Source organism: Drosophila erecta, unplaced genomic scaffold (assembly GCF_003286155.1).
Source record: "Drosophila erecta strain 14021-0224.00,06,07 unplaced genomic scaffold, DereRS2 tig00000092-arrow-pilon, whole genome shotgun sequence".
NCBI lineage: Eukaryota > Metazoa > Arthropoda > Insecta > Diptera > Drosophilidae > Drosophila > Drosophila erecta.
Window position 1 is genome coordinate 12,554,164 of NW_020825207.1, and position 24,414 is coordinate 12,578,577.

Sequence of the window (24,414 nt, forward strand, 5' to 3'; positions counted from 1 at the left end):
CTCTGTTAATCAAAACAGTTGGCAGGCCGATAGCTGGCTGCTATCGATAGCTTTCGCACTATCGATAGCTGGATATCGATATCACCCGTGGCTTTTCACATCCCTATCCCGCTCATTTAGCCCGCCTGAAAGTAAAAAAAGAGCCCACGTTCGTCATTCATCCAAAAGTCACAGCCGCGGCAACATTATTGCTGTTAAACTCTAAAGCCCATCATCAGTATTTGAACAATAAAGCTCATTCAACATGTTCGAGGCACGCCTGGGTCAAGCAACCATCTTGAAGAAGATCTTAGATGCCATCAAGGATCTGCTCAATGAGGCGACCTTTGATTGCAGCGACTCCGGGATTCAGGTACAAACTGGAAAAGGAAGGGCTTAAACCATATGGATATCCTAACACCTTGTTAATCCCGCAGCTGCAGGCCATGGACAACTCCCATGTGTCGCTTGTCTCGCTGACCCTGCGTTCCGATGGCTTCGACAAGTTCCGCTGCGACCGCAATCTCTCCATGGGCATGAACCTGGGCAGCATGGCCAAGATTCTTAAGTGCGCCAACAACGAGGACAATGTGACGATGAAGGCGCAGGATAACGCCGACACCGTTACCATCATGTTCGAGTCGGCTAACCAGGAGAAGGTCTCCGACTACGAGATGAAGCTAATGAACCTCGACCAGGAGCACCTGGGCATCCCGGAGACGGACTTCTCGTGCGTGGTCCGCATGCCCGCCATGGAGTTCGCTCGCATCTGCCGCGATCTGGCGCAGTTCAGTGAATCCGTTGTGATCTGCTGCACCAAGGAGGGCGTCAAGTTTTCGGCCAGCGGCGATGTGGGCACGGCCAACATTAAGCTAGCCCAAACAGGCTCCGTCGACAAGGAGGAGGAAGCGGTGATCATCGAGATGCAGGAGCCGGTGACGCTGACGTTTGCCTGTCGTTACCTGAACGCCTTCACTAAGGCGACACCATTGTCCACCCAGGTGCAGCTGTCGATGTGCGCTGATGTCCCGCTGGTAGTGGAGTACGCGATCAAGGATCTGGGTCACATCCGCTACTACCTGGCACCCAAGATCGAGGACAACGAGACATAAGTAAGCTGTGTTTCTCACGTTTATGTTCCCGCATCGTCACTATTCATCCTCCCACGTACAATTCATTCCTAACTTTTAAGTAACTCTGCATTTTTGATCAATAAAAGCTATATTGTGTAATGTTAACTGGTTAAGTTGTAAAAATCGTTTTACGGATAATAACCATTTATTCGCATTCCATATATGTATAACACTGGGTATCGTAATCGTTTAAGCAGAGAGATTGCAAACATATATAAAGAGTAAGGTATATCAAACACCTCGTGTACCAAAGATATACATTGAGACGTGGCGTGGAATAGACAAAAAACCTTGGCATATCTCCAACATTGAAGTTCGGTAGCCTCACAGCTGCAAAAAATCTGGACAGACTATTGGGGAGTTTGAAGTCGAGGGTAATGGGTGATTAGTCTATTCACTGTATATAAGTACTCGATCCGTATGAGGCACATAGTCGGGAGTTTTGCAACAAAGAGCTCGAAGCGAGTGTGTGCCTGCATTCAAGAGCATTAATCGTAAGTATATGTAATAAATAATGCGTGTTTACACGCTTCCAATACTTGCATACTTGGCTTGCTTTTAAGAGCTAAATATCCTATACTTAGTTTGTGAGTATATAAAACATAGAAAGCTGTGTCATATAAAAGTGTATAAAAAAACCTTTGAGATTACATATTATAAAAAGCAAGAAAAGTGCGTATAACAATGAACAATTTAAATTGTTCCTGCGCATAACAAAATTCGATTTACACGCCTATGTGAGAGGAGAAATCCAATGGGGATAATTGCAGGTGACAATATTTTACAGTGATGGTGAAACCCCATTGCCACTTACAATCAATCTGCCATCGGTTACTATTGTTCATTGTCCGTGTTTTAGTTCTCCAGTCCAATAGGCGTATAGACCGATGGAAATTCGTCCTATGAAGCGGCTAAGCTCGCACTGGGACTGGAGGACTCCTCGTCGTCCATCGAGTTGCCTTTGTCAATATTTTTGAGCTTCGAATCTGTTTGAAGCAACGTCTGTAGAGATTTGATGCACTTCTTAGATCCCTCCATGGCTTCGTTGGATAACTGAAAGAAAAAACAATGCTATTAGGTTTCCAGAACTCGTATTGTTAGTTCCTTTCTTACCATGGTGAAATTAAGGAATCCGTGCGGAAGGCCCTCAAGTATTTCCAAGTTTACATGGCGACCAAGCCGTTTCAGTTTCTTGGCAAACATAACGCAGTCATCTAGACAGGGATCCATGTTAAGAGTCTGTGCGGAGAAGAAATGAAATTACTGAATCGCAATACTTCATTGAACTCCATAAACTTACAAGTATTTTGGTCTCCGGCAGTTGGGAAAGCCACTCATCACTGGCCCAGTACGGCGACAAAAATGGATCTTTAGGCACATCGAATGCAAACTCCTCGCTGGGACTCCGTGCTATCAGTGCGTCCATGTTGCGCACATCCTGTTGACCCATCACGTTGCTGCCATGAATCTCATAAGATTGCGTGCAGCGGGTCAGGGTGTTGGTTATGTTGTTGACGGCTTCCTGCAGGCGACCCTGCAGCGTATCCATTGCAACGAGATCGCGACCTGTCTCCACCAGAATCTCATCATCTGAACTGATCTTCGCATGTCCATTTGTCTGCGCTTGCCCTGCTTCGGGTGCTGTCTCTTCGGTTACCTCCATTGTGGCCGTGTCAATGAGATACTTGTCCAGAAAATTGTCTATATAGGCTGCAGAGGCGGTGTCCTTAGGTGGGTCGGCTGATATTTCGACTGGGTAGTGAACAATGGGCTGTGAGTCGTCCTCAAAGGAGACGCACGAGCTGTTGTCGCCTTCGGTGTTGGGGAGATCGGTACGCTCCACAGTTTGGCTGTGGTAAGAGGCTGATGCGCTGGCAAAGGTGTCACTGCTTTCGTCATCTGGCTCAATGCTGGCTTCCAGCGGCGTAAGCGGGCTTCTGGCCATCGAAGTGCGGCGACTGGAGTTCAAGCTCCCCACGTTCGACTTCGGGGCATTGCGAATCTGGGCGGCATCCTCGACATGCTTGGCATTTTGCTGAAGTGTCTCCTGGGCGGGAGCGGCATAGGCACGAAGGCAACGCATCATGAAGCCGAAGGGCAGCAGTGGATCCATCAGACAGAGAAGGCGGGCAGGACTGGGCACGAAGCTAACGAGAGTTGGGCAGTAGGCTAGAAACAGACCATCTGGCACTCGAACTCCCTGCTCAATGCACTTGAGGGCCACTCCAATGGACAGATTTGCCCCAGCCGAGTCTCCTGCGCACACAATTCGCTCAGCCGTTGTGCCAAGGAGTTCGGTATTGTTCAGAAGCCAGCAGTAGGCGTAGTAAACTTCCTGCAGTGCGCGCGGAAATGGTGCCTCAGGAGCTAGGCTGTAATCCACCGAGAGAATTGGACAGTCCAGTGCCACGGCCCAGTCGCGTAAATACAGTTCGTGGGACTTGGAGGATTGGGCCACAAAGCCTCCGCCATGGCAGTGAAACAGAATCGATGGACTTGGCGGGATGGGCTTGTGCCAGCCGCGGTAGCGACCTTCACCCAGCATTCCCGAACGTCGCCTTGCGCTCAGCAAGCGAACGGAGACCGGCAGACCGGGTCCCAAATGTGCCGTGGGCACGGGTATCTCCACAAAGTCACCATCGCCTTGGTTTTGGTTAACGTCACTGCTCAGATTCTCCGATGCCTTGAAACCCTTTCGTCGCGGCAGCTTCAGCGGCTCAGCTGGCAATTCGATTAGCCGGTTAACCTTTATGGAGCTGCCCACAATGCTGGGCAGCTTGTGCATCATCTCGGATTCGGCCAGAAACCAAAAGGATTTACAAAAGTCGATCTTAGCATTCTGCGAGATGTTGACGATACGACGTGCGCGCAGTTCCGGATTCATAAGATACTTGCCGCTGGTCCAAAGGCTGCGGGTGGTCTTTACGATGGCGCCATCGCCCTCCTGCGAATAGTACGATTCCGAATAGCTGGCCATGCTGATGCCGAGGAAACGGAGAACTCCGCGTATCGAATCGCCATACTGGAAGCCTAGGCAGCGTCCGTAAAAGCAATACTGGTTGATGGTGTCGCCCAGCTCAAAGAGCTGCTCGGCAGTGTGGTTTCCGCATGCGAACAGATCACCCGTGCTAGCCGACCACTGGCGTAGGATAAGCAGGTACTGCAGACATGTACATAGCGAAGACAACAGCTGGGAACAGGCCTCCACCTCCTTCATGTAGAACTTCTTGCGGAAGAACATGGTGGAACGGGTGGCCGTCAGCTGCTGGCAGATGCTAATGCCATGTGTGATGCAGGCGTTGGTCACGTAGATGAAGCTTCGATATCCATTGCCCGGCGTCTGCTCGTCGAAGTCGTACTCGTGGGCGAAGGCGGCAATCTGCTGAACCAGTCGGTTGGCCAGGACGATGAAGTCCTGCCAGGCAATGTGGGCGGCATGCAGGCGCTGACCGAACTCGGTGTGGTCCCTGGCAAAGAAGGCGGCGTGATCCTGGCAGGCGGCGAACAAGGTGCCATATGCCGTCTCCAGGTCGGCGGGTACGTGGTTGTAGGTGTCCTTTCCATTGACTGCCTGTGGGTTGTCGTCCTCGTGGCCCAGTTTCAGATTGTCATTAAAGAGGGCAATAAACTGGGGGCTTCCCCGTTCGGCGGAAGCCGCGTCAATCATTGTGGGCTGCAGAGGAAACCAATTTGGTTATGCATCTATGGCAAACACATCACAAGCAATCGCACAATTGCACAACTGCAACGACAGGTGATAACTATGTCCAATGCAGTGCTGTTCCGGATTAGAGTTAGAGTGACTAACTTTGAGAGTATGAAGGTCGCTTTCAGTCTTAAACCAGTTTTTTGGTGCTCGTAAACTTTATACTTTATACATGTACGGCATGCTATTGACCTATAAGTAAATTCCACTTTTAATTTTAAAATTTTGTCCAACTTCAAGAATTTGGATTTTCTTGCAGTGTAATTACAATGTAAGCCAAAGAAAAGTCATTGAAAACTTTCACTTAACAACTACGCACTAATCTGATTTGTCTGGCGATTTTACTGTCAAAGCGACGTGTTTCTGCACTCTAACTTTTATTGACAAATTTACTTACAGATTCTTAGCTCGACGCTTTTAGCTCAATACATTCTTAATTGGTCCACCTATTGCGGCTCCAAACATTACTATTATTATAAGACTACGCACCGATTTAACCGATTTGGCCAGTGTGACCGTGTTCAAAAATTGTACGATACAATAGGGGCACTCCCATATGTTGTTTAGCTAAAGCTTAGTTTTGCAAATTTTCAATTTAAAAAAGTTGTATCCATTTTATATGTTATGAATCCAAAAAATCTCCATAATCTATAAACTCTTAGAAGAATAAAATGTAAACATACGATTTTGTACACCCGCTACTCGAATAGTTAAGGGTTAAAAGTTAAAGTTCGTTAAAAAGTATTCTTTATTCTTAATTCTTTTATTCATTTTAAATTTTTTTTTAATTTTTTTGATGTTATGATGTTGTAGAAATTCAAGAAAATTAGAAATGTCCTACGGCTGAAGTTCTTAACTCTGTAACTCAACCTATTTTAATCGGATTTTGAAGTGGCATACCTCTAAATGTTTCTGGCGCAATTCTCTAAAAGTCTGCATTCAAATTTAGAAATTAATTTTTTTTTTCATTTTTTGTAATTTTTTTGATGTTATGATGTTGAGAAATTCAAAGATATTAAAATATGCCCTAATGCTGAAGTTCTAAGCCCCATAACTCAACTTATCTAACTCGGATTTTGAAGTGGGATACCTCTAAATGTTTCTGGCGCAATTCTCTAAAAGTCTGCATTCAAATTTATAAATTTATTTTTTTTTAATTTTTTTGTAATTTTTTTGATGTTATGAAAGAAGATGTTGTAGAAATTCAAAGAAATTAAAAAATGTCCCAAATCTGAAGTTCTGTACTCCATAACTCAACTTATCTTTATCGGATTTTGAAGTGGCATACCTCTAAATGTTTCTGGCGCAATTCTCTAAAAATCTGCATTCAAATTTATAAATTTTTTTTTTTTTAATTTTTTTGTAATTTATATCAATATTTTTTATATCAATATTACCGATATTCCAGAAAATGTTGAAATTTCTCGTTTGCACTTCCACTAGCTGAGTAACAGGTATCTGATAGTCGTGGAACTTGACTATTGCATTCTATCTTGTTTAATTATCTGTTTAGTATTTGATGCTTTTCCGTATAACTTGAATATACAGGATAATGCCTCAGGATTATGACTTTAATTGCTGGTTGCAGTGGACTCAGCCTATTACCAATTATTCTGCAGGTATTTTTTTTGCCGCCGTGCCCTGGTCCCACTGCGTGCATATATAATTTCGCAACAGAGCGGCTTTAAGGTTTATTTTATTAGTCGTAATTAAATGCACTATGTTTGCACTCTGAAAGGCGTCGCAAGAGCATTAGAATGAGCGTCAGCATTGTGCAGTACTATGGCAGCCAAAGGAGCAAGTGCGGCTACTGCGCGGGAGCGAACTGCAGCCTGTCGCACGGTAAGAACATGCAAAACCAGTTCAAAAGTCAAGTGCAATGTACCCATTCAATTATCGAGCATTCCTCATGTATGACCACGTTTGACAGGTATGCACGCCTATCGGCTGGACTGTCAGGACTACCAGGACCTCATCGATCGTGGCTGGCGGCGGTGCGGCAACTACTGCTACAAGCTGAGTAACCAGGAGACCTGCTGCCCCTGCTACACAATCAAATGCGACGGCCTGGAGTTCAAGCTCTCCAAGTCGAACAAGCGCATTCTGCGCCGCATGAATCGATTTCTGCGCGACGGCAAGCGGGAGTCCAAACTGGAAACCGGCGACGGAGACGGGGAAGCCGATGCCGATGACGCCATAGGGGCACCCGAAGTCACGGCCGGTGAACCGCAGCCCCCGCTGCCCGATAAGAGTCCCACTGTTATCAATGTCGATCATGTTGCTTCACTCGCAACGGCTCAAAAGAAGCACACAAAACAGGCAACTGCTCCAGCGGTGGGAGCTCCCACGCTGGGGTCCAACAAATGTGCGTATGCTCCTCTAAGTGTGCTTCTTCGTATAGCACTGCTCAAGGAATTTGTTTGATTAGCATCCATCCGTTCCGCGGCTTTTGGTTAAAACTATCTTAATTTGTTAAAAATATCTTAATTACGAGCTGGCATTGTCCATATGGTTAATGATCTGGAAAAATTTAAGCTCATTATTTTTGGTTCAAACTGAATTTTGGTTTATTATAGGTTGAATGCTTGAATTGATTAAGACACTTTTTAAAGTCTTTTAGCATACTGCGCAATAGTATCAATAGTCTACAACTCGTGTAACTTTGGAATATTTTATAGAAAATACCTATTTTTAGGATTGTTCTGTCAAACTATGGTCGTGTAAGCCTATTTTGTTAATATATATTAACATTCACTCTTTTGTTCACCAGCCGCAGCACCGATCTCAAACAAGCCGTGCAAGAAGGCTAAGCAGATGCGATTGGATCGTCGGCGAGCCAAGCTGGGAGACTCGGCCTCAATCTCGACGAAATCCGTTTCCCAGGAAAAGAGTCTTCGGGACTTCTTGTACTTGGACAGCGAGACCAACAAGCATCAGCTAAAGGTGCGTTGCGGATAAAAGTCCATACAATATTTAGTTAGACCGTTTGCAAAGCTAAGCTAGATAGCGTGAACCTATGTATGTTCTTAAGGGTGTATATTGTATATTGTGCCTATGTGTTTCCTGTGTCCGTCCCCCGAGTATGAGTCTCCCGCTACATGTAGACACATCTGTCTTTGTGCTGTTTGTGTTCTTGCAGATCGTTTTGGTCGCTTCCTCAGACACAGAGCGTACTTGTGCCGATGCAGTGATCGCGTTGTATCGCAAATACCAAATAACCATTCACAATGATAATCCCGCACGCCTCACCCTAGCTAGTATGCAGCGGTTCTTGGTTAAATCACCTCTTAAGGTAATTAAAGACGAGTATTCACCTTACCAAAAATATATTCGCAGCTGCGCCTGGTGCACGTTCACGATGACGAATTCAGGCGGACCCTGCCCCAAAGCTTTGCGCTCTATAAGAAGTATCAGATATCGATACACAACGATCCCCCAAAGGATCAGGCCGCCTACAAGGAACATCTGCAGTTGACCCCCATGAAGGTTTTCCTTAATTCTAATGTTTTTCTTTTTTTGCATACAAACTTAAACGTTTCGGATCTTACCTGATATCGTCATGACGTATTTGCTTGTAGAATGAAAAACCCAGCGATGGTCCTGAAATGGGCTACGGTTCGTTTCATCAACAGTACTGGCTAGACGACAAGCTGATTGCCGTGGGCGTGATTGACATCCTGCCCGGTTGCGTAAGTTCGGTGTACTTTTTCTACGATCCGGACTACAGCTTTTTATCGCTTGGCACATATGGTTCACTCAGGTACAGCAAGATTCCAAGCAATGAACGATACAAGTATACAGAAGAAATTCTTTTAGGGAAATTGACTTGGTGCAGTCACTCGCCGAGAATGTGCACGGTCTAAAGTATTACTATATGGGCTTCTACATACACTCCTGCCCCAAAATGCGCTACAAGGGCAAGTTGTCCGCCTCTTATTTGCTGTGCCCGGAGACTTATAAATGGTTACCGCTTACCGATGGTAAGTTTGCGATTTCATCGATAGTATTCTGTACTAATCACAATCACATGCATTCAGTTATTCGTGCTAAGCTAGACGAACATAAATATCAACGCTTAAACGAAGATCCAGCAGCTAGAGATGCGAATGAGTTCTTGGCGGAGCATTTAGACGATGTTATGCTGCTCTTGGATGCCCAAACCTGCACTGAGTACAAGCATTACATGCGGGCATGTTTACCAACAATAGCATAAGGGGTTCAAAATACTAATTTACATTTTATTTACAGCTGGGCGGTGCAGACTGCGATGTCGATACCATTATTGAGTACAGCAAGCTCGTGGGAAAAGCGTGTGCCTGGCGCATGCTATACGTGAATATGTCGTAAACGATATGCGACCACAGAATTTAATTTGTTTTTAAAATAGTAGTCAAGTAAAGTTGCCATTATTTTGATTGGAATTATATGCCGTTCGCAATAGCAAAGATGTACTAGAGTAACTGTGCTTGATTTACGCAAGATGTTGAAAATATAAAAAGTTTTAATAATGCCGCCGTTCAATGGTCTTCCTCTGGTTTGAGGTGGTCTTCCTCCACCATTCAGCCATCGCTGCTGGAATGTAAATCAAAACATGCTCGTCACTCATACACATTCTGCAAAGCTGACAGTTTCCCTCATAATCGCTTCTTATCAGAAACAAGCAGCTAAATGCATCAATTAAGTTTTATGGGTTGGCAACATGTACATCATACATTCTGTGTTGGTACAAGTCGGATAAACGTTGGAGATAAAGTACTTTATAAGGCACTCCACAGGGTGAGATAGTTGGCCAGGAAGCCAATTGTTGCCGTGAAATTAAGTCGTTTACAGCCGTGGAACAACTCGGATGTGTTCAAAAGGGTTCGGATTACCAACTGTCTACGCTGGAAAGAGTGTTATCCAAGGTGAGGAATGTGCGAAGTTATTTACGTCTGAAGACGAACACTTAATTATAAATAAACTTATGTCAATAGTATCTGTTCTGCTGTGGCTTTTCACTGACATTCGCCAAGTGCGCTAATTAAACAAAATATAAAACAAGTGGACGGTCAAGTGAGTTTTTACAGCACGTGTTTTATGGTGATATTTTTTCCAAATTTATGAATATGGGCGACATATAGCTGCCGAATAAACCAATATATCGTTGGCTAGTTGGGATGTACCCAAAAAATTAGTAATGTGAATATAATGTGGTCATATTTTTGAATTATTAGTCACCGTGTTTATTGGCTTACATTTTAGCACAATTTTGTGAGATTTTTTGTTAACAAATTTCGCGGCACTTTTGTTGCGCAAATCGCATGCGATTTTTTGGCACGCTATCAGAAAGCGTTAAGAGCCGAGCCAGTCGACGTTGAGCTTCAACCGTCGGCAGCAAATTTAAACAATTTTGAACCGTTTTAACCGCTGCTGCCGCCGCTGAAAACGAGACTGCGACTGCGGCAGGTGGAAGTTTTGCTTAAATCGTCGCCCAAGTATATATGCCATCGCCAACTGCCGATTTAGCTTCATTCGCCGCGCGACGTTCTCAGCAGTCCGTTTCGGTCGGTCAGCTCCTAGACACAAGTGGCAGCCACATAAAGTGAGTTCAGTGCGGCGACTCGGTGCAGCCTAGCTGCTACTTACGCATTTCATACGCGCCTCCTTCCTCCCGACAAGAAAGTCAAGATGTTGCAGCAGCATTCGGAGCGGATGCTTTCCATATTAATTCGATATTTTTCTGAGTCCGTGGTAAAATTCCATGCAAAATTGGTGTCACGAAGAAGTACGAGCGGAGATAAGCGGAGATGACTTTGGGTGTTTTGTGATCGCGAGTGGGTTGTGTGGTCGCTCTACGGTCTATTGCAAATTTTCCATAACGAATCGATTGCGAAGAGATCTTGTGAGCCAGGCCCCCTATTTGTACGTACGTACATATACGAATGGAGGAACATTTCGAGTGGATGGCTTAAAAATAGAGAAATCGAATTCGAATCGGAATTGGAATTCCAGCTTAATTAGGCACTGACCGTTTTATTTTCAGTTACCCCAAAATTTGCATCCCAAATAATAACAGGTTTCGTTATTTTGATTCATTGAACCGCGTCCAGCATTCCAAATAATTTCAATTTGATATCAACTTATCCGTGTGTGATGCTCGTTCCACGCCTTGGCAACAAGTCACTGGACTAACATTCCAAGTGGTTGCACTTGGCTCAGGATTAGAGACTTTGAACCCATGCTGGACAGGTCTAGTAGCCATTTGGTTGTGGTACAGGTTTTGGGGCTAGGCAAAAGATTCAGACGTAGATGGGCTTTTATGCAATGATATTCGAAGCGTTTGCTTGATGGACTTACATAGTTGTGCTTGGGGAAAATGTGAATAGCAGTATTTCACACTCGTGATTTTTATTAGCATGTGCGTGCAATATTCGCAATTGTCGCATCGATTTGGCATTATTCAATTCGGACAGGCATTAACAATCATTACTACTTACATGCGCCACGTAATTTTTCGAAATTTAATTATAACGTGCAAAAATGCAAAAATAAAACAAAAGAAAAACACAAATTATATGATTTCAATGGGAATTGGTGCAAAATGGCAATTCAGTTCGCCCGACTGAGGCTATGAGAACCCAATTTGCGCAAAAACAATGTTCTACTACAATAACTGACAACCGAAGTGGGTTCATTACCGGTCTTGATTTGTTAGCCAGTTACGCTTGATTGCCGCTGAAATAACCTGCAGAGTTCTAAGCCAAAAAACAAAACAAAAAAAAAACACACACACCAGAATCGAACTCCGCTCCGTACGATACCATTTTTGATGGGATGGGGGACTGGAGGATGCCAAGAAAAGGGCGAAGAGAGACCAACCTTAAATCGTGTCAATTGGGTAGCCAGCGAGTCTTATGTAAATGAAATGCGTGTTGTGAATACCCGACTCTGTTGCTTCATATTCGGATTCATGGCTAACCTGCATCGAGATGTCGATCTATACGGCTCTTATGGGATCCTTCGAAACGAGCGCTTTCCGATCGTAAATCAAATCATTAAACGTGGTAAACACACAGTTTGCAGTTAACGCCGTCCACTGCGATTGCGGCTAATTGACGATTAACCCGACTAATGATCGTCGTTCACTAGTTGATAGTCAACTTATCACGACCATGTCCATGCGCCATAGTCGCCCAACTATACAACACCTCTTTATGGGCCATAAATTGTCGAGCTGATTTTATAAACTCAATTGCGAGGATGTTGTTAAGAGCGTAACGCTGCAGATTAGAAGGAGAAGCTGGCGCTAACTTAATGCCCCATATAACCCGTACCATGGCTGGGAAAACACAGAGAAACAAAACCACAAACTCTTGGCCTAATGATTTGTTTGGGCTTTCAGCACTTTATCGGGAGTCCAGATCGCTGTAACATGAGTCCCCGCAATTAGGCGTTCAGTTACTCAGCAATAAGGCCAAATTAATGCCGAAGGTCATTAGTTGCGTTCTTTGATCTCTGCGCAAAGGTATAATTAAAAGATTTCAATTCACGTATTGCAAAGCAGTTATTTCCATTTATTTCCCAGTTGCCAAATTAGTTTCTGAGAACCATCTACGGGTGTTCACAGCCAACTCACGTAGTTAAACCCACATGCATTGCGCTTCCAGGCGCCCCAAAGGGTTAGATTGCCTTTAGTTTTGCTTCTTTTTGCCATAATCCAGTTTGTGGTCTAGTCGCAGGATGCAATACCAAAAAACCAGTCCATATATGGAGTTCTGTGCATAGAAGCAGGCTATTTTTACTGCTGTTTGAGCGCGGAATAGTGCCATTCCCCTTGGCTCCATTCAGGTAATTCAATGCTTGGGTTGTGATTGCTTATCACAGATTGCCTATAAAGTAGGTATATTTATGAGCCCCTTCACACTAAGAGCTTTAATCGGATTCCATGACTTAAGTACGTGTTTAGTACGGGAGTCCATGCTAGAAGTGTTCGATCCCAATATAATTTGTAATTAAACGCCACTGTGCCTTTATGTCGAAAACTTGTATGACAGTCGAGCAAACACATCTTTTGTGCGAAATGCAGCGAGGACAGCTGTTTAAATGATCCAACTTCGTTGCGATGGCATCTACCAGACAAGTATTATCGCAAGATCATATCCCAGGGATCGTTAGAATGGCTAGATTGGAAAATGGGTATGGCATGCCAGCGGCCAATTATCATGCTGCTTCCTCACTACCGCAAAACTCTGACGTTGCCAATGCCATTCGACACTTCGTCGAAATGAGTTGAATTTGATTTAGTTATTTGATTTAGTTATGCATTTTGTTATTTCGATCGCACTCGATTTGACTAAGCGGAGCCCTCACGTGCCGCTTTTCGAGTGTTCGAGTGCCGGATTGGGACGTGCTTATAGAATTTGACAAGTGCATTGCACGCAGATAATGCCAAAAGCACTCTCGAACGATACGAAACCCGCAAAAACTTCACGGCTAATTCCATGTAGACCGTTACACGTGCACGTTTGCCAGTTGGGTTTTTGCTGGCCGCATTGTGACATCTCCATGCCAAAAACTAATCACGGCTATCACCTTCACTTTATTACTATATAACATTATAAACAGATTGCTGCAGTTATCAGCGGTTTGCATTTAATGAACGGAACGGGGTGTTTAAAAGAATATTAAATTGTAATTTTATTGTCAGTTAGATGGCAGTAGTACCCGAGCAGCCAATTAAGTTATCTGTTTTAGGGCAGATAAATTTGTCAGTCAAAGAGCAATATTTCAGAACTCCAGCGAAAAATCTATTCTATCGATCCATCAATAAGTGCTTTCTATGCATTTAGTTTTATTAAGATATATTGCTTTTTAAACGGCATCGTTAACCTAATAGCGGCAATTAATTTAAAAAAATACAATAATAGGTATCCAAAACATAAATGTAAATTTATTGAAATTGATTGCCCCTTCAGATCAGGTGTTTCCGAAAATAGCCCCTAGTGACTCGGCATTTGAAGCCTCATTCAATAAATTCACAAACATTTTGGCGAATGCCTGGGGAAGCACACGTACTCGTACGTAAAGTGATCTGCATAAGATCCGAAGATCTGGCTAACAGCTTCCTGTTGTTTTCATTTTTCAGCTGACAACCGACGCAAGGCAACGGAGCCATAACAAAAGCCGCCGAAATGGCCTTCATGCCGTGCTGTAAGTACCCAAATACATATATCATTGCCACACGCCGTCAAAAACGCCTCACGTGATCTTCCATTTCGCACCGAGATCCCCGAAATGATATGATATCCAGCGCAAATATTGAAATTTGCCCATGCGCAGCCCATTAGAGAGCTACGACCCAGCCCAAAAACGGGAATGGAGATCTTTCCGATCCGCTAATTGATCTAATGATGCTGCCGAGGGGCCTGTTCGGATATCAAAAATTAAATAACGATCTGTCAATAATCAATATTTGCTGTCGTTTGCAGTCTATGTCCCCAAGCGGATTAACCTGGCGATCATGCTCTTCATGGCCTGCCTCCTCAGCTATATGATGCGGGTGAATCTCTCGATCAACATCATCGCCATGGTGGAGGACACGAGCGTCCACGAGAATGGAACGGAGGTGGAGGCTCTGCCCGATGTGAGTAAACCACTGCTCATAACTTTATATTCAATACTAAAGTCAAGCTAGAGGGACTTGCCTCTGTCCATCCTATCTATTCCATTTACTTTGGACATATTCCATCATTAATCTTACTATCCCACATCTCCCAGTATGGACCGCGCTATAACTGGACGCAATCGGATCAGGCTTTGCTGCTGGGTGCCTATTTCTATGGCTATATGCTCACCTCACTGCCTGCCGGCACTCTGGCCGAGATGCTGGGAGCCAGAAATGTGGCAGGCTACAGTTGCCTGGTGGCCGGCATCCTGACGGCTTTGACTCCGGCGGCAGCTGCCTGGGACAAATATGCGGTGTTTGTCTTGCGCTTCCTGATCGGCTTCCTTAACGGTGTTGTGTATCCGTGTTGCCACAGCCTGGTGTCCAAGTGGTCGCCTCCGGATGAGAAGGGCAAGTTTGTGGCCTCGCTGATGGGCGGTACCTTTGGCACTGTCATCACATGGCCAATCAGCGGAGTGATCATCGAGAATCTGGGCTGGGACTGGGCTTTCTACATTGTGGGCATATTCGTGCTGTTTGTGGTCGCTATATGGTTCTACCTGGTGGCGGACACTCCTGCCCAGCACAGTACGATCAGTCTCAAGGAGCGCGAATATATCGAGAGCAGTTTGGGCGACACTCTGAGCAACAAGAAGGTAAGTTCCCCGTAAAATGCAACGTCTTACAAGTACTTACTTTTATATTTGATGCAAACTTTGTAGAAGTGGCCACCATACAAGGAGCTCGTCCTGTCGCTGCCCTTCTGGTCGCTCGTGATGCTCCACTACGGCAGTATGTGGGGTCTGTTCTTCCTGATCACCGCCACGCCCAAGTTCTTGAGCGAGGTGCTGGGCTTCAATCTGTCCTCCGCCGGCTTCCTATCCAGCCTGCCACATGTGGCACGTTTGCTCTGTGCCTTCGGTTTTGGCGCTGTGGCGGATTGGATTCGTCGACGTGGTTGTTGGTCGGTAACCCGCATGCGCAAGGCCTTCTGCTTGCCCTGTAAGTTATATATATTATGCATCTTATTAGTATACTATAGTGTTCTATTTAAATTTTGAATAGCTCACATTATGCCCGGCGTTATGCTGATTATCCTTGCCTACTTCGGTCGCGATCCCTATGTGTGCGTTGCCATTATGACCATTTCGCTGGGCTTCAATGGAGCAGCCACCGCCTCCAATTTGGCCAATTCCCAGGATCTGGCGCCCAACTATGCGGGCACGCTGTACGGCATCATCAACTGTGTTGGCACCACGCCCGGCATCTTCTCGCCCCTGATTGTGGCCGCCTTTACAAAGAACGAGGTTTGTGTGGATGCTCTAGAAACTCCCAATATCCATATCATTCCCATATTTCCATATTTCCCATTCTCCACAGAACACAATCGATCAGTGGTTCTGGGTGTTCAACATTGGAGCCGCTGCCTACATATTGCCCGCCCTGTTTTTCTGGGTCTTTGGATCGGGCAAGATCCAGAAGTGGAACGAGGTTCAGACCACCGAGTCGCGAGAGGATATTGTCAACACAAAGTTGTAGTTTGTGTGCCCTGGCAATCACCTGTGATTATGTACTTTAAGTATTATGCCATAACGACGATTTGTACTTCTTTATGGAGAGAGAGTCCTATTAAAACCATAGCCGTGTATTTATTATTAACAATTATGGTTGCACTTAGCGCACGTGAATTCTGACTCACGAGTCAGGTGAGGTCGAAACCAGTTCCTCTTAGATTGGCACAACGACCTTAGCCTGGTCGGAGATTATACTCTTTCGAACTGGTTGGGGCTTTTTGCAGAGTGCAGTCGATTAGGAACTGTGGCTTCAAGAAACGGAATTGCCACCAGTGATTAGTCAAATGCTAATCAAATTTGAGGACACTTTTAACTAACAAATTGCCGCTTTTAATTGCGTGTTAACGTCATGTCCAACAAGTTGTTAGTAGGTTAGCGACGAAGTCAATTCGCAATTTATAAGGTGTGAAAATTCACCTTAAAATCAAAATTAAGATATTGAGTCATGGAAATTGTGCGAAATGCCTATTAATATGCTATCCCATTCCGAAACAAAAAAAACCTTTAAATCTTTAACAAAATATCCACACATTTGTGTGAAATTAGAGCTAATTATGTACAAGTAAACTTACCGCTAATGGTTACAAGAGACACATTTCCTTCACAAGTTGGTCACTCAACCTATAATTAGCACACATTAGGAACACTACCGTGGCCTATAAAAGCCAGGAACTTGAGTACCGGCTGCAGACGGTGCAAAATGATAGAGTCGGGAAAGTGGCCGTCTCCAGGCAAAAGGACCTCCAAAGGCGGTGAGAGCAGGAAGCGTAGGAAGGAGCCGAGTTCGCTCAGGACGGCCGTACTGGCCACATTCTGGGAGTACACGGAGCGGACCAAGGTTAGCGGCATGTGGCTAATGCGGCGGAATCGCACCTACGGCTTGTCCCGGTTCATCTGGTCCTCGGTACTGCTGCAGCTGCTTCTACTGAGCATCTACCTCACCCTGCTGCTGTGGCTGAAGTTCTACTCTTACCCCATCCTAAACACCATTTCCAACGATCTTTCCATTACGGACGTGGCCTTCCCGGGCGTTACCATATGCAGCCCAAAAGTGGTCAACTCGGAGCGGGTGGATCGCTATGTTAAGACGCTGTAGGGTGATTCTAAAGATAAAGTGATTCTAGGATATCTATTTACCTTTTTGCTTCCCTTATAGGAAAATTCCCAAGGAGTACGACATAGCAGATGTGATCGCCGGCTTTGATTTCCTTAACGCCTTCACGGATCAGAGCTTTGAGCCGCCGGGACACGATAGCTATCGGGCCACCGATGCCGTGCTTCGGCTGAACAACGTGACCACCTGGGAGGCGGCCATGGCCGTCAGTCCGGGATGCTTTGATTACGTGAAGCGCTGCTTCTGGGGCCACACGGAGTTCCAGTGCAACCAGAGCCACGAGTACCTATCGTTCATTCCAACCACCGCGTACCTGGGTCCCTGTTGCTCCTTTAACTATAATCCCAGGAACGCCAGCTTCGTGCCCTTCTCGGCCAACATATTTGGCATGGACGGCGGTCTGACCTTCGTGGGTGCGGAGGGCAGCGAGCGGAACCTAAACACCGGCCTGATTGTCCTGGTCCACCACCCCATGGACTACGTGACTGAGGCGGCTGCCTCGGTGACCATTACCGCTCAATCTGAGAGCTTTGTGGAGGTATCGCCCACGGTGCAGAGCTCCTCGGTGGAGGTGCTGGAGCTTTCGGAACGTAAGAGGGACTGCCTCATCTCGGGCGACCTGCAGCTGAGCAATTATCGCCAGGCCGCTTGCCTCCTCGCCTGCCAGACGGCGGCCATCGTCCAGAAGTGCGGCTGTCATCCATATTTGCTGCCCATCGTGGGCAACAAGTTCAAGGAGTGCAATCTAAACGACACCTTCTGCTATTCCGCCAACTATGGTGGGTACATCTTATCTGCGAGTTCTTTATAAAGAGGCCTTCATTATATAAATTCACTTACCTTTCCTGTATGTAGATAACTTCAAAAGTGTGCGCTGTGATCAGTGCCTGCCCAATTGCTATGATGTCACCTACTCCACGCTGTCCTATAAAACAGATCTCAACCAGCATCGGTACTCCGTGAGCCGCTTCTAGTGAGTAAAATATGGGTTACTTGACTTGGTTAGCGACTAGTTTTCATTCTTTATTGCTTACACAGTTCTACGGAACTGCGAAACAACGATAGTTTCGTTCTCCGGGTCTACTTGGCCAAGCAAGTGGTTCCAGTTATTCGGAAAGTAACCGTTATGTCTTGGGTAGGACTTTTATGTAAGTGCTGGTACCGTTTTATAGGTCTGGTATTTTAATTTTCAGTAATTTCAGCGGACTTGGGTGGCATCTTTAACCTCTGTCTGGGACTAAGTATGATTTCTGTGGTTGAGTTCTTTTACTACTGCACGTATCGCTTATATATCAACTACCAACTGCAGAAGGCTCAGCAACCCAGGAAGGCATGGCAATAAATTTAATACAAAATAATATTTATGCCAGTAAATTAAAGTCTTTCAATAAAAATCGAAAATATTGATAAAGCGCCAAGTCGATAACACGGCTATCGCATCGACAACGAGTGGATATGTCTCTGTTGGTATTTCTTCCCAACTGATTTAGTCTATACTTTTGGTATTTTTTACGATATGTGGTTACTAGAGATGGTAGTGATTCATAGTTATATGTCACTGATATTTCAACGTTTTTATGAAATAATTAAGAGAATCATAGTTAATTTTGCATATTGAAATAATATGTTTACTTGCGATGACTGTCGCAAAAGTACACACTGGCCGTCGGCATCGATAGCCACATCAATCGATGTGGTCCGTGATAGAAAACCATCGATACCGATGCATCGATAGCGGTCACCGCTTCTGTTGGACTCTACATTTTAATTTGTTTAACAAATTCTTAGGCCAGTACGCAAGTAAACGCGGCGGCGTATAATACATATTTAGCATAATTTCCACTGAAATCCGCGCAAAATGGCCGAGGTTGAAGCCGTGCAGATAATTGCCGAGTCGTTGAAGCAACAGGTAAGAGGATCACCTGGTCCACCCAGCCATTTGTCCGACATTTTGGCACTGCACTTTTCTGCACTTTGGATAATGCCCAGCTACCAATGTATACATATATGGCATTTATCAACGGGGGCCGCGGAATCTGTGGCGCTGGCAAGAACAATGGAGTAGTCTCTTATCTTGAGGCACCTGTTTGTTGTGCAAAGTTCAAAAACACTTGGTAACTGTAAGTGTGGTTGTTGTTCTCGTTGTTGTTTTTGCTGCTAAGACTAGCCTCCCGATTAGTCCGGTTAATAAAAGACGGAACGGATTTGATAAAGAGCATGTTCCAAAGGTTTGGAACCACGACCCAAAGACCTTGGTGCTTGCAGCTGCGATTATCGCCGGGGGGCAGATTAAAATCAATAAAACTTTAACCGGATTCCTGGCAAATCACTCAAGAACTCGTGTGTGCACATGGGATTGTGATGTGCTCTATAAATTGCCATAGTTATTGAGTTGAATTATTGATCGATGGCTGAATAGCGAATCTAAATACGCGCACTTTATTTGTTATACCGAACAGGGCGTGGAGTATGTCTTTGGCATCATCGGCATCCCGGTCATCGAGCTGTCCATGGCCTTCCAGGCCGCCGGACTGAAGTACATCGGTATGCGGAACGAGCAAGCCGCCTGCTACGCTGCCCAGGCCATTGGCTACCTGACTGGCAAGCCGGGAGTCTGCCTGGTTGTGTCCGGACCGGGATTGCTTCATGTTACGGGTAAGCATACGAATTAGACATCCCGATGGGTTAATCTTTACTAATCCGACTCCATTTAACGATCAGGTGGCATGGCCAACGCCCAGGTGAACTGCTGGCCACTGGTCGTCATTGGCGGAGCCACCAACCAGGATCACGAGGGTATCGGAGGCTTCCAGGAGTGCCCGCAGGTCGAATTGTCCCGCCCGTACTGCAAGTACGCTGCCCGGCCGGCCACTGCTGCTCTAATTCCATTGCATGTGGAGAAGGCGGTGCGCTATGCCACCTATGGACGCCCTGGAGTTGCCTACCTGGACTTCCCCGGCAACATCCTGCAGTCCAAGGCCGAGGAGGCCCGCATCTACAAGGTTTTGGCCCATCCGGCTCCCCCACTTGCCTATCCCCCGCACGATGATGTGATCCAGGCCGCCAAGCTACTGCGACAGGCCAAGCGACCCCTGGTGATCGTGGGCAAGGGTTCCGCTTACGCCCATGCCGAGAACACACTGCGGCACTTCATCGAGAACACTAACCTGCCCTTCCTCCCCACCCCAATGGGCAAGGGCGTTGTATCTGACACGGCTCCGCAGTGCGTTTCCTCGGCTCGCACCCTGGCCTTGCAAAAGGCCGATGTGGTGTTGCTGCTGGGCGCTCGCCTTAACTGGATTCTCCATTTCGGAAAGGCTCCTCGCTACGACAAGGACGTGAAGTTTATACAGGTGGACATCAATCCTGAAGAGCTGCATAACTCTGTTGTGGCTTCGGTGGCCATTCAGGCGGACATCCGTCCATTTGCCGAGCAATTGTTCGAACAAATGAACGCTGTTAACTTCCGCTTCGGTTACGAGCAGGATTGGTGGAAGCAGTTGGCCGTGAAGTGCAAGCAGAACCGGGACACTGTGCAAAAGATGTCGATGAACACGGAGACGCCACTCAACTACTACGCAGTGTTCCACCATCTGCGTGAGCTGCTGCCCAAGGACACGATCATCGTTAGTGAGGGCGCAAACACCATGGACATTGGTCGCTCCATGCTGCTGAACGAGCAGCCCCGTCACCGCCTGGATGCCGGTACCTTTGGCACCATGGGCGTGGGACCTGGATTCGCGGTGGCCGCCGCGCTTTTCTGCCGCGACTTTGCGCCTGGAAAGCGAGTCCTCTGCGTGGAGGGAGACAGTGCCTTCGGATTCTCGGGCATGGAAATTGAGACTATGGTGCGCTATAAGCTGCCCGTCACCATTGTGATTGTGAACAACAACGGCATCTATGGCGGTTTCGACAAGGACACTTTTGAGGCCATTCGCAGTGAGGGCGATCTTACCCAAATGTGAGTGCTAGCAGCTTATCGGTTTATCTGGTACAACAACTTACGGCTAATCTTATCTTGCAGCACACCACCATCGGCATTGGGAGTTCAGGTGCGCTACGAGGAGATGATGAAAATGTTCGGCATGCAGGGCTACTTCTGCACAGACATCGAACAGCTGCAGGCGGCTGTAAAGGCGGCCAATCAGCTCAACGACAGGCCGACCATCATCAACGTGGCCATCAGCCCGTCATCCGATCGCAAGCCGCAGTCCTTCAACTGGCTCACAGAGTCAAAACTGTAGAATACCATTAACGTTTAGGTCTTAAGCACAAAGTTCACCATTCCGAAAGTTATATTGCCACGAATTTTTCTGTATATACATGCAATTTTTGATACGTCTCTAAACTCCTTAATTGTTGGCTCGCTTCAGCTCCTCCTCTATGCCAAGGTAGTCTAAAAACCATGTGAAGTCCACTAGGCGGCCTTTGTGCAGAAATGGCAACTTGGGGCACAGCTCAAAGGCAATGTTCAGAGGAGCAATGTCGGGCACTTGGTCGTTGCGCATGTTGAAGAAGGCGAGGAAGTCGCGCACCTCAATTTCGTTTTGTCCGTTGCGCTGCAGCACCATCAGTATGTCCTCCACCAGCTCCAAGCTGAAGGGCAGCCGGCAGCCTCGCAAAGTAGACCTTACCTGACCCTCGCTGATGTACGGCTTGCAGGCCGGATTAATGTGGCTCAGGTGATCGTTTAGCTGATCCACGCCGTTCCACAAAGCTCGCTTCAGCTCCAGTTGGGCGGCAGCTCGCACTCGATTCCTGTCGCAGCTGGGAGGCATTGCCTGTTCAGCCGAGAAGAAGCGACACACGGTCACAATTTCATGGTTGAGCAGGCAATCCTTGGACAGATAAGACAGGAGAGTCGAGCGCAGCGTTTCGAAGCTAACGGTTGAGTAGTCCCCAAGGTCGCCATCCGGTTTGCAGCACAGCACGAACTGCTTGTAATCCGGGCGCACTGCATCACGGATCTTCTGCATGATTTGCCTTATGTCCGCTACGTGGAACTGAAAATAGAATGTATGTAAAGTGGTATTACAGAATTGTAACTATAACAATATTTGGATGATACTTGATTAAATAGACATGATAATGTAATTAATAGACTTGCCTCGCTGGGATGTTGCTCCATGTACAGCAGCGTAAATTCATCAGCGGATACAATGTGGAAAATGTGGTCCTTAAGGGTCATTGTGCGTCCTATATAGAAGTCATTGGCCCTGTAGTACTCCGGTCTTGAGGAGCTAAACATATCCTGACCCGGCAGTGGTACACGTGCCCTCTTAAGAAATTCGCCGCCAAGAAAACCCGAATTTCGACGTGACGACTCATAGATTTGCACCGTGTCATCGGCCAGGAAATAGCTGATGACAAAGTCGCGCTCCCCGTTGTCCCGAATGGCCGAGATGAGCTTGGCCCCGAAGCGCAGGATGCAGCCGTCGTACTTGAACAGCTTCTTGAAGTCGGCCTGTGGCGGCTTGGGCTCCACGGTGATGCAGTTGCCTTCGGAATCCTCATGGCTACCCCAGCCATTGTATGGTGGCAATCGGCGGGATCCCATGCCACCTTGGGTGTACGGTCGAACATCACTGCGGTCTGGGATCGGTTGCGGGCAGAACTCTTGGATGCCGTACTTTAAAACGTAATTGGAGAGCAAAGTAATTTATGATGTGTAAGATAACATTAGTTGATCCTCACCTTTTCTCGGTAGTAGCTCTGCGTAAACTGATCGCAGCCTGTGAGTACCACAGACCTCCCAAAAACATTTAGGACTGCGCCTATCTGCAGATCCTGATCGGTGTAATGATGCACCTCTTTTTGACCGGTGTTCAACGGGTCGGCTACGTAGCGCACATCGCGCATACTGTTCCCGAGAACATTTAGCAGTGTCATGGCCGTTTGTTGGCCGGGCAATGGAAGTCCGGAGAACTGCTTTGGCAACTTGGCTCGCTTCAGAAAAGTCGTGGGTCCTTCTCGCCCCGAATTACGTGGAAATTTCTCCTTTATGTCAATGGTGTCGTCGGCCAGATAGTAGCATACTTCCAGCTTTCGGACGTCACCAAACTCACTACGATCGTTCCAATATCCCTGAAACTTAAGTACTCGCCTGTCGAACTCTAGGAACTGGGCAAACGCATGTTTCTTGGGCAGAGCCGAAGTGCAGCTATGAGCCGTTTGCTTTAAGCCTGAACGCTTGCGGATCTCCGTTGTGGGATCACTAAATAGGAATGTGAAGTAGGCTTTGATTCATTCCATTCAGCAGTACTTGGTAATATACATTTACAAGTGTTTGCAGGAAATCACAAAGTTTAAATGTGAAGAGAGGATACCCTGACTTACCTCGGCTCCTGCTGGGCCTCAGGCACGAAGATGCCGGCTCGATTGAGGAATTGTCGCGTGAAGATGTCACATCCGCTGATGTGGTATACCCGATCGAAGATCTGCACATCCGTGTCCACGTTCAGGTCGAAGATGGAGATGAACTCGCGGTCGGTGGGTGGAGCTTTGGGTATACGCTGGCGGTGCACTAGGCAGCCCTGCGGTATGCCGGAGTTCTCCACCTTCGGCTCGGTGACCTGCATGGTACCATCCTCCAGGTAGAAGAAGATCTTCACCTTGCGCACCTGGTAGGGGGCGTGGTAGACCTCCGTCAGGTTCTCCTTGAAGTAGGCGTTGAAGCACAGCACCTGCTTGTCGTAGGCCAGCCAGGGTGGCAGCTTGGTGGTGGCCTTCGGAGCCCACAGGCTGTTGATCTGGGCGGGAACGGGCGGACACTTGGGATCGGCCACAATGCCATTGGGCTCCACCAGTTCCGGCTCCCGGCGGTCCGAAAGCATCTGGATACCCTGGTAGTGCATCAGCGTTTGCTGCCGCGGATGACGACGCTTTCCACGCTGTCAGGGAGTCCCAGTTTAATAATTGGACGACATACTAATGCCGGAACTTACATCGTAGAACTGCGCACCTGGCAGCATGGGCATTCCCGGTAGTCGCATCATTTTCACAGATAATTTCGCACTCTCTTGGCTGAACCAAAATAAAATTTTGCTGAATTTCTTTGCCAAATCGTTGTGGTTACATTTGCCTTGAAGCCAAAAGCTCTGGTATGGCAGTTAACGCCACGCAATTGAATTGTGGACTGGACTGCTTGAGTGTTCCGACATTTCCGCTGCTATTCGATAAATGGAACAAGCGGAGCTATGGCAATGCCACCTCACCATGGCAGCCCAGAAAGTCAACTGGTCAACAAGCCAACGCCACTAACTGCA

General features: G+C 46.7%; 7 protein-coding genes and 1 long non-coding RNA gene across 10 annotated transcripts; 5 read left to right on the plus strand and 3 right to left on the minus strand.

The window, feature by feature from the left end:
* Positions 1 to 81: 81 nt before the first annotated feature.
* On the plus strand, positions 82 to 1,217 carry LOC6547759 (proliferating cell nuclear antigen). The gene is made up of 2 exons (XM_001974846.3): positions 82 to 352; positions 417 to 1,217. The coding sequence occupies exons 1-2, from the start codon at positions 245 to 247 to the stop codon at positions 1,089 to 1,091; spliced, it is 783 nt and encodes a 260-aa protein (XP_001974882.1). The 5' UTR covers positions 82 to 244; the 3' UTR covers positions 1,092 to 1,217.
* LOC6547758 (hormone-sensitive lipase) lies at positions 1,209 to 5,358 on the minus strand. Of its 2 annotated transcripts, XM_001974845.3 has the most exons (4): positions 5,216 to 5,358; positions 2,413 to 4,785; positions 2,226 to 2,351; positions 1,209 to 2,165 (listed from the first exon to the last, which is right to left on the minus strand). In XM_001974845.3, exons 2-4 carry the CDS (start codon positions 4,777 to 4,779, stop codon positions 2,013 to 2,015), a joined length of 2,646 nt encoding a protein of 881 aa, XP_001974881.1. In that variant the 5' UTR covers positions 4,780 to 4,785; positions 5,216 to 5,358; the 3' UTR covers positions 1,209 to 2,012. The 2 variants fall into 2 exon arrangements, 1 of the variants encoding a protein (XP_001974881.1); XR_003407878.1 differs by lacking the exons at positions 1,209 to 2,165; positions 2,226 to 2,351; positions 2,413 to 4,785 and adding an exon at positions 4,792 to 5,010.
* A 1,083-nt stretch (positions 5,359 to 6,441) lies between these two features.
* LOC6547757 (arginyl-tRNA--protein transferase 1) lies at positions 6,442 to 9,330 on the plus strand. Of its 2 annotated transcripts, none has more exons than XM_015156336.2 (8): positions 6,442 to 6,660; positions 6,749 to 7,183; positions 7,589 to 7,761; positions 7,958 to 8,110; positions 8,397 to 8,578; positions 8,635 to 8,798; positions 8,856 to 9,007; positions 9,067 to 9,330. In XM_015156336.2, the coding sequence occupies exons 1-8, from the start codon at positions 6,576 to 6,578 to the stop codon at positions 9,163 to 9,165; spliced, it is 1,443 nt and encodes a 480-aa protein (XP_015011822.1). In that variant the 5' UTR covers positions 6,442 to 6,575; the 3' UTR covers positions 9,166 to 9,330. The 2 variants fall into 2 exon arrangements, with proteins under 2 accessions (XP_015011822.1, XP_001974880.2); XM_001974844.3 differs by lacking the exon at positions 7,958 to 8,110 and adding an exon at positions 8,155 to 8,304.
* A 945-nt stretch (positions 9,331 to 10,275) lies between these two features.
* Positions 10,276 to 16,101, plus strand: LOC6547756 (sialin). The gene is made up of 7 exons (XM_001974843.3): positions 10,276 to 10,399; positions 13,943 to 14,007; positions 14,286 to 14,440; positions 14,575 to 15,117; positions 15,184 to 15,463; positions 15,527 to 15,768; positions 15,842 to 16,101. Exons 2-7 carry the CDS (start codon positions 13,989 to 13,991, stop codon positions 15,998 to 16,000), a joined length of 1,398 nt encoding a protein of 465 aa, XP_001974879.1. The 5' UTR covers positions 10,276 to 10,399; positions 13,943 to 13,988; the 3' UTR covers positions 16,001 to 16,101.
* On the minus strand, positions 10,331 to 11,282 carry LOC113564286. The gene is made up of 3 exons (XR_003407876.1): positions 10,827 to 11,282; positions 10,444 to 10,764; positions 10,331 to 10,373 (listed from the first exon to the last, which is right to left on the minus strand). It is a non-coding gene; the product is annotated as an uncharacterized LOC113564286 (long non-coding RNA).
* A 535-nt stretch (positions 16,102 to 16,636) lies between the features above and the next one.
* LOC6547755 (sodium channel protein Nach) lies at positions 16,637 to 18,551 on the plus strand. The gene is made up of 5 exons (XM_001974842.3): positions 16,637 to 17,127; positions 17,192 to 17,928; positions 18,005 to 18,122; positions 18,188 to 18,297; positions 18,352 to 18,551. The coding sequence occupies exons 1-5, from the start codon at positions 16,736 to 16,738 to the stop codon at positions 18,489 to 18,491; spliced, it is 1,497 nt and encodes a 498-aa protein (XP_001974878.1). The 5' UTR covers positions 16,637 to 16,735; the 3' UTR covers positions 18,492 to 18,551.
* A 287-nt stretch (positions 18,552 to 18,838) lies between these two features.
* On the plus strand, positions 18,839 to 21,497 carry LOC6547754 (2-hydroxyacyl-CoA lyase 1). Its single transcript, XM_001974841.3, has 4 exons — positions 18,839 to 19,058; positions 19,609 to 19,804; positions 19,871 to 21,110; positions 21,174 to 21,497. The coding sequence occupies exons 1-4, from the start codon at positions 19,008 to 19,010 to the stop codon at positions 21,391 to 21,393; spliced, it is 1,707 nt and encodes a 568-aa protein (XP_001974877.1). The 5' UTR covers positions 18,839 to 19,007; the 3' UTR covers positions 21,394 to 21,497.
* LOC6547753 (EF-hand domain-containing family member C2) lies at positions 21,427 to 24,381 on the minus strand. The gene is made up of 5 exons (XM_001974840.3): positions 24,094 to 24,381; positions 23,486 to 24,039; positions 22,844 to 23,363; positions 22,257 to 22,778; positions 21,427 to 22,152 (listed from the first exon to the last, which is right to left on the minus strand). Exons 1-5 carry the CDS (start codon positions 24,142 to 24,144, stop codon positions 21,502 to 21,504), a joined length of 2,298 nt encoding a protein of 765 aa, XP_001974876.1. The 5' UTR covers positions 24,145 to 24,381; the 3' UTR covers positions 21,427 to 21,501.
* Between the last annotated feature and the right edge of the window lie 33 nt (positions 24,382 to 24,414).

Coding starts and splice junctions, on each gene's coding strand:
- LOC6547753 (XM_001974840.3), bottom strand. CDS start 24,144: ATGATGCGACTACCGGGAATGCCCATGCTGCCAGGTGCGCAGTTCTAC. Junction 22,779..22,843: donor AGAGCTACTACCGAGAAAAG/GTGAGGATCAAC, acceptor TACGTTTTAAAG/TACGGCATCCAAGAGTTCTG. Junction 22,153..22,256: donor TGGAGCAACATCCCAGCGAG/GCAAGTCTATTA, acceptor TTCTATTTTCAG/TTCCACGTAGCGGACATAAG.
- LOC6547757 (XM_015156336.2), top strand. CDS start 6,576: ATGAGCGTCAGCATTGTGCAGTACTATGGCAGCCAAAGGAGCAAGTGC. Junction 7,184..7,588: donor CACGCTGGGGTCCAACAAAT/GTGCGTATGCTC, acceptor TTTGTTCACCAG/CCGCAGCACCGATCTCAAAC. Junction 8,799..8,855: donor ATGGTTACCGCTTACCGATG/GTAAGTTTGCGA, acceptor ACATGCATTCAG/TTATTCGTGCTAAGCTAGAC.
- LOC6547754 (XM_001974841.3), top strand. CDS start 19,008: ATGGCCGAGGTTGAAGCCGTGCAGATAATTGCCGAGTCGTTGAAGCAA. Junction 19,059..19,608: donor CCGAGTCGTTGAAGCAACAG/GTAAGAGGATCA, acceptor TATACCGAACAG/GGCGTGGAGTATGTCTTTGG. Junction 19,805..19,870: donor GGGATTGCTTCATGTTACGG/GTAAGCATACGA, acceptor TTTAACGATCAG/GTGGCATGGCCAACGCCCAG.
- LOC6547759 (XM_001974846.3), top strand. CDS start 245: ATGTTCGAGGCACGCCTGGGTCAAGCAACCATCTTGAAGAAGATCTTA. Junction 353..416: donor GCAGCGACTCCGGGATTCAG/GTACAAACTGGA, acceptor TTAATCCCGCAG/CTGCAGGCCATGGACAACTC.
- LOC6547756 (XM_001974843.3), top strand. Junction 15,464..15,526: donor CAAGGCCTTCTGCTTGCCCT/GTAAGTTATATA, acceptor AATTTTGAATAG/CTCACATTATGCCCGGCGTT. Junction 15,769..15,841: donor CCGCCTTTACAAAGAACGAG/GTTTGTGTGGAT, acceptor CATTCTCCACAG/AACACAATCGATCAGTGGTT.
- LOC6547758 (XM_001974845.3), bottom strand. CDS start 4,779: ATGATTGACGCGGCTTCCGCCGAACGGGGAAGCCCCCAGTTTATTGCC. Junction 2,352..2,412: donor TGCCGGAGACCAAAATACTT/GTAAGTTTATGG, acceptor TTCTCCGCACAG/ACTCTTAACATGGATCCCTG. Junction 2,166..2,225: donor GATTCCTTAATTTCACCATG/GTAAGAAAGGAA, acceptor TTTTTCTTTCAG/TTATCCAACGAAGCCATGGA.
- LOC6547755 (XM_001974842.3), top strand. CDS start 16,736: ATGATAGAGTCGGGAAAGTGGCCGTCTCCAGGCAAAAGGACCTCCAAA. Junction 17,128..17,191: donor GATCGCTATGTTAAGACGCT/GTAGGGTGATTC, acceptor CTTCCCTTATAG/GAAAATTCCCAAGGAGTACG. Junction 18,298..18,351: donor GTCTTGGGTAGGACTTTTAT/GTAAGTGCTGGT, acceptor CAGTAATTTCAG/CGGACTTGGGTGGCATCTTT.